Source organism: Cupressus sempervirens, chromosome 4, assembly GCF_028749045.1.
Source record: "Cupressus sempervirens isolate cs-2001-9-10 chromosome 4, ASM2874904v1, whole genome shotgun sequence".
Classification (NCBI taxonomy): Eukaryota; Viridiplantae; Streptophyta; class Pinopsida; order Cupressales; family Cupressaceae; genus Cupressus; species Cupressus sempervirens.
The window spans coordinates 361905974-361911973 of NC_143121.1; the positions used below are offsets into that span (position 1 = coordinate 361905974).

General features: G+C 34.2%; 1 protein-coding gene across 2 annotated transcripts in view; it reads left to right on the forward strand.

Moving 5' to 3' along the window:
* The window catches only part of LOC149561564 (3'-5'-exoribonuclease family protein), a 169039-nt gene extending 163304 nt beyond the window's left edge, over nt 1–5735 (forward strand). For both annotated transcript variants that reach the window (XM_089825190.1, XM_089825189.1), the window contains exons 6-8: nt 2393–2517; nt 4138–4281; nt 5309–5735. In XM_089825190.1, the coding sequence (XP_089681316.1) occupies nt 2393–2517; nt 4138–4281; nt 5309–5554 (515 nt within the window). In that variant the 3' untranslated portion in view covers nt 5555–5735. The remainder of the gene's footprint in view (nt 1–2392; nt 2518–4137; nt 4282–5308) is intronic.
* The last annotated feature ends 265 nt before the right edge of the window (nt 5736–6000 follow it).

The following is a 6000-nucleotide window of genomic DNA, read 5'->3' on the forward strand; positions in this document are numbered from 1 at the left end:
TAGGGTTCAGATTGAGTATAAGTGGCAAGAGTATTAATTCTGAAATATGAGTTTGTGAATACCTCATCAGTTCAAAACCAGGTATAAAATAAATCTTTTAAGGCTCGATTAAAACATTCATCCTACAGAATTTGTCTTTTACTAATATATATATATATATATATATATTCTTCAACCCAGATAAAACTTTTTCAGAACTATAAATGCTTCATTTTTTATTGTTCAAGCAACCTTACAGTCTGGCAGGATACACCTGCTCTGGTACCAGTGTAATATCCCAGTCGATAATTCTCCCCAATTTTAACCACAATATTTTTCTGAATATAAACAGATAAATTATGCAATAAAGACTGCCAATATTAACCAATAAATGCCCATAGAAATTACTCAAATAGTTATTGCATTATAATATTTAGCGATACAATAACAATCCAATCACAAAAACAATGATAACAGTTAGATTGGATAACCATAAATAGTCTGCTAAATATCGTCTCCAAAAATACTCTAGGGTTCAGACTGAGTATAAGTGGCAAGAGTATTAATTCTCTTCCAGAGAAACATGAGTTTGTGAATACCTCAGCAGTTCAAAACCAGGTATAAAATAAATCTTTTAAGGCTCGATTAAAACATTCATCCTACGGAATTTGTCTTTTCCTAATATATATATATATATATTCTTCAACCCAGATAAAACTTTTTCAGAACTGTAAATGCTTCATTTTTTATTGTTCAAGCAACCTTACAGTCTGGCAGGATACACCTGCTCTGGTACCAGTGTAATATCCCAGTCGATAATTCTCCCCAATTTTAACCACAATAATTTTCTGAATATAAACAGATAAATTATGCAATAAAGACTGACAATATTAACCAATAAATGCCCATAGAAATTACTCAAATAGTTATTGCATTATAATATTTAGCAATACAATAACAATCCAATCACAAAAACAATGATAACAGTTAGATTGGATAACCGTAAATGAACCTAAAATGCAATTGTGAACTTCGTCATAAATTCGCCATAGATGATGAATCAGGGCTCCTTCCAATCCACCCTAGAAGAACCTAAGGGTTTGTGTCCTCAGATCGTGAATAGAAGCTAAAGCTTCCTTAATTCTCCAAGAGAAATCCCAAACCAAATCAATATCCAAGCATGTTGAAAATGAGGTCCCTTTGCCCTTTTTAAGCACAACAAGATGACTCTGCATATTCCTTGCCTATCTCTGTCTCTTCATTTTAATTCTCTTTTTTCTTTTTCCCACTTAAGAAAATAATCTTACTTTATAAGATAAAGTGACTTATTAATTCCTCGGACCTCCTTTTTTCAATTTTAAAGTCACTTTATTAAAACAACTTAATTTTCATACATTAAAATAAATATCCTATCAAACTCAAAAAGCCATGTATAATAGCTTGCCTAAAAGCTCTCAGCAAGACACTCAAAGTCCAATACTACAAACCTAGAAATAAGGATCCCAATAGACTTACTATAAATAGTAATTATCACAAACCCCTGCAATCTCAACTTTGATTTGCTTGAAAGTGAAGATGTCAATGTCGAAACTCATACTGACCCCTGGCAAGACCTAGTTAGCCCACGAGAGCATGATGGAAAAAGCTAACAATGCATCGGAGGTTGATGGCTGGAAAAGGGACATTACAAAAAGATTCTAATAACAAAGATGTTCAAATAATACATAGATGACCATTAAAGTAATTAAATAATATTTTAATAAGAAATTCAAACCAAGGTGTTGATTGGTATCTACTATTTAATATTAAGTTGACTCATTGAATGTGGAACATGGGGATATATGGATCTTTGTGGGGAAAATCTTCAGCTCCTCCTCTTTGAAGAAAAACACGAGTGAGGATCTTGGAGTTAGTCCAGAAAACTTCACCAATATTTTGGGCTGGGAAGATGACAGCCTTTGTTGCCTCAATTGGTTTATGAACTACACATTTTCTTACCGATACTTGATTTGTAAAAGTTTACAAACTATTTAGCAAAAGCAATAACTAAGAAAATTTAAGAATTTCATTTTTAATTTGTGCAATATGGCTTATGCCAGAAAATGGTGCCCCCATCTTGAGCAAGCAGAGCTGTAATAATTATTCTGTAAGGGGAGTTGTAAGATGTTTTAATTAGTTTGTATGATATACAATGTAATTGAATTGTATGATGTTTCATCTGAATATACAGAAATTTATTTGGTTTAAGTTTTTGTATGAAAGTGGCTATTCCTTTTTAATTCTTTTCTATATCCTGAGATAACTCATTTCAAGGTTTTTCGGTTAGGTTTCCACTATAAAAGATTTTTTTGTTGGCTGAAAGAAAACCAGATTTGCTTTGTTTGTAACCATGACCACTGTCCAATGATTGCAGGGGCAGGTATTGACCTATCCAATTTAAAAGTCGTGGAGGGGAAATTTTGCTGGGATCTTTATATCGAGGGACTGGTATTGAGCTCCGATGGAAATCTTTTGGATGCATTTGCTATGGCTATTAAGGTTGATATAATATTACTTCATTCTGTCAGGTTTTGCTTACATGGCTCTGCAGTCAGATGTAAGACTTAATATTTTATTTCATGGAATCTCATCTTAAAAGATATGTATTTGGTCTCAAACTCTATTATTTTGTGGTAGGCATACTTGTCAAGTTTAACTGAATTGAGATAGTTTTTAACCTATTAATACCATCACCCTTTTTGATTTGGAGAATGTTAGAAACCAAAATATTAAAGAAGTGTCCTACTTAGAATTCTACTTGCTACACAGATAATGGTAATGGATATTAGTATTAATGTAGAGATTAGCAGGTAATATATACTTGGGAATTCATAGACAGCTTTATTAAGAGAAGAATAGTGCGAAAAGTGTAGTATCATGAAATCTTGCTGGTTTCAAGCAAAGCACCAAGAATGTCACAACCATGTATTGTATTTCTACCATCTGCTCCTTGATTGCTACAATTTCCTTGTCACTAGAGAAGTCATCTCGACATGATCTTCTCCCTCTGAACCAATATAATCCTCAATAGTCAATTAAAACAGTTTCTCTAGATACTCCCTCTCTCACGGAAGCATCTCTCGCTCCAAGAATTCAATTAGGTCTGAGTTGTCTCTAATGACTCATGAAGGATGAACCATCATTCTCCATTACTGTTATAGAGAGTGTCTCTCACCAGGTCATTATGATTAAGGTTTCATGTGAAGTTGTCACCTCAGAGATCATGTCCAGAAAGCATCATTTGAATGCCAATCCTCTAATTCACTAACTTCCCATAGATTATCCTGCTATTCAAGCTACCTTGCATTTTGTTCTTGGATCTTGCCAAAATTACTGGTAGAGCCCATGAATGCTTAACTGTGGATATCATTCGCTTTATTTATTTATTTATTTTTGGTATGCTTAGACACTCAATTGTCTTAACTGATATAGCAGCAGCCTCCAGAGTAAACACATCATCTGCAAAAAGTCTAATGAACTATTTCAGATCTCTGAAAATCCCTCTGATGAGGCATTGCTTGACTGGATTGTTCCTTTGTCATTAATAGTCCCCTTTTTCTTAGTACAATTTGCAATGCTAGATCCAAAAGAATATGATATATACTAAACTCTGTTGTGTTGTGATTTTGTTACAAACTCCCACTCATGCCTATTTCAACTGCATTATGTGATGGGAATGCCAAGGAGGCAATTCCATTATTTGTAACATCACATTTTGAGACTCCAAATCCGGAGGGCACATACTTCCCAATAACCCTGGTAGTAACATCCATTGACAGACTTCAAAGATTCACATCACCACATCCTGTCTATTATATTTTCCTTCAGAATGTTGTGCAGTTTTGCTAATGCTTTCCGCAGAAATGAAATCTCTTTCCATAACAGTCTTATCAGTGCTTCTAGAATCCCTTAACTTGAAGATAACGTAGAGGGGTATCTTAACATTGAAGATAACTTAGAAGTCTCTTCATCTCTCTGTAATTTAATTGTTGTTCCAAAAACCTTGACGCTATTATATCCTATCAAACTGGCATCTACGCTATTATTTTGAAGAAAGTTAAGGCCCTTAATATGAAGCGTCTCCTGCTAAATTATGTTTTTAACTTTTTGTATCAACAGGCAGCCTTGAGTAATACTTGTATTCCAAAGGTTGAAGTGAGGCCTGGTTCATCAGCTGAACAACAAGAGGATGTTGATATCAGCGATGAGGAATTTTCACATCTGGATACATCAGGAGTTCCAGTCATAGTGACTTTAACCAAGGTAATAATTCTTTCTAAAACTACATACATTTACAATGTGCTATATAAATATTGACAAAATATGTTTTTCTCTCTTTTTGCGCTGGAAGTTTTTTCTCTCTAGTATCAGTCATAATTTTGTTTATGTTTTTTGCTGGAAGTTTACTCTCTCAAATATCAGTCATAATTCTTTTGGATGTTCTCTCTATCAGAGAATCTCTTGTTGTGATCTCCAGCTGTAATTTTCTTTTCTTTTTCCATTGGGTTGTTCATTATAACATTTTGCAGTCAATCAAAATAAGGGCGCAGATAAGACTTGAATCCAATATGGAAAATTGCAGCCTGCCTGGAAATGTATCATTTACTGGATATAAGTAAAATGGCACTGTTTTTGAATGACCCAATGAGAGGAGTAACATTACTACTCAGTTAACTTTTGCATGAATTTCATTTTGATATTGATAGGGGCACGGCAATTTCTACACTTAATGAGGGCATGTTGATGCAAAGGGAGATTGTTCCTTGAAGATCAAATAAATCAACGGCTTTTCTGGTCACCAGCATTAATGTTGACCTGAAAAATATTAATTAAAACATCTCTTAAAATGTCTTTTTGCACTAGACAACTGACCAATCTATTTGTCATTATATGTGCAGTCTAGATAATTAGTACTCAAAGTAGATATCAAATTCATCAAACATTGTAAGGCTAGCCTCTAAATTATTTTCCGCTTTAGAAGTGAACCCTCTTGAGGTTTGTACAGTGCAGGATTTATTAATAGTTGTGTGGGTATAGTATGAGTTGACGGAAATATAGGCCTTTTAGGCTTTTTGTAAAGTACAGCAGGATTGATTAAGAATTATGTAGGTGTAGTGTAACTTAAAAGAAATTTATGCCTTTAATTGTTTTCAAAGCATCAATTATTGTTACCCAATAAGTGGTGATATTAAGAGAATGGTCACTGGTTTCTTGTACAATATGGGATTCTTTCCTTTTCAAACTTGTTTTCATTTGCTGCAAAGTCCTTCATATGTTTTACTTCTTGTAGGTGGGAATGGCCTATATAGTGGATGCAACTTTAGAAGAGGAATCTCAAATGAGCTCAGCAGTTTCAGTATCCATTAACAAACTGGGCCGTGTATGTGGGCTGACCAAACGGGGGGGTGCAGGACTTGATCCAAGTGTTGTTCTTGCTATGATATCTGTTGCAAAACATGTTGGACAGCGTTTGATTACATTAGTAGATTCGGAGATTGCTGCTGCCGAAGCTCGTATGGCTGATGATCAATTATAATTTTTAATATCCTGGTGACATGTGATAGTTCCGTACTGTTATCATTAATATTTAAGCATGTTGAGTCTCCTGGTGAGATCTGCAATAGCTAATTGTCCCATTGGAGGACATACCTTTCTTGTCACAGTTCTTGATTGAATCAAGTACGCAATTACCATTTCAATATTATTTGGTTTGGAAAGTCCTTTCGTGATTTTTATCAGAAGTGTGATTGTCTCATTGAAGAAATGTGATCCGTACAGGTTATTTCTTCTGTCCCATTGAAGAAGATATGATCCGTAGAGGTTATTTGAATTTCTTCATAGTGTGCAGTAGGCTGTGTTATTTTAGCAAATTAATTTTGAAATGGTTTATCGTTGCGGTCAAAGAAGTCTACTTGCTCCCAGTTGGTTTGACACCATCTAATGGTTCAAAGATGTTTATAATTTTTCTGCCAAAATTATTTG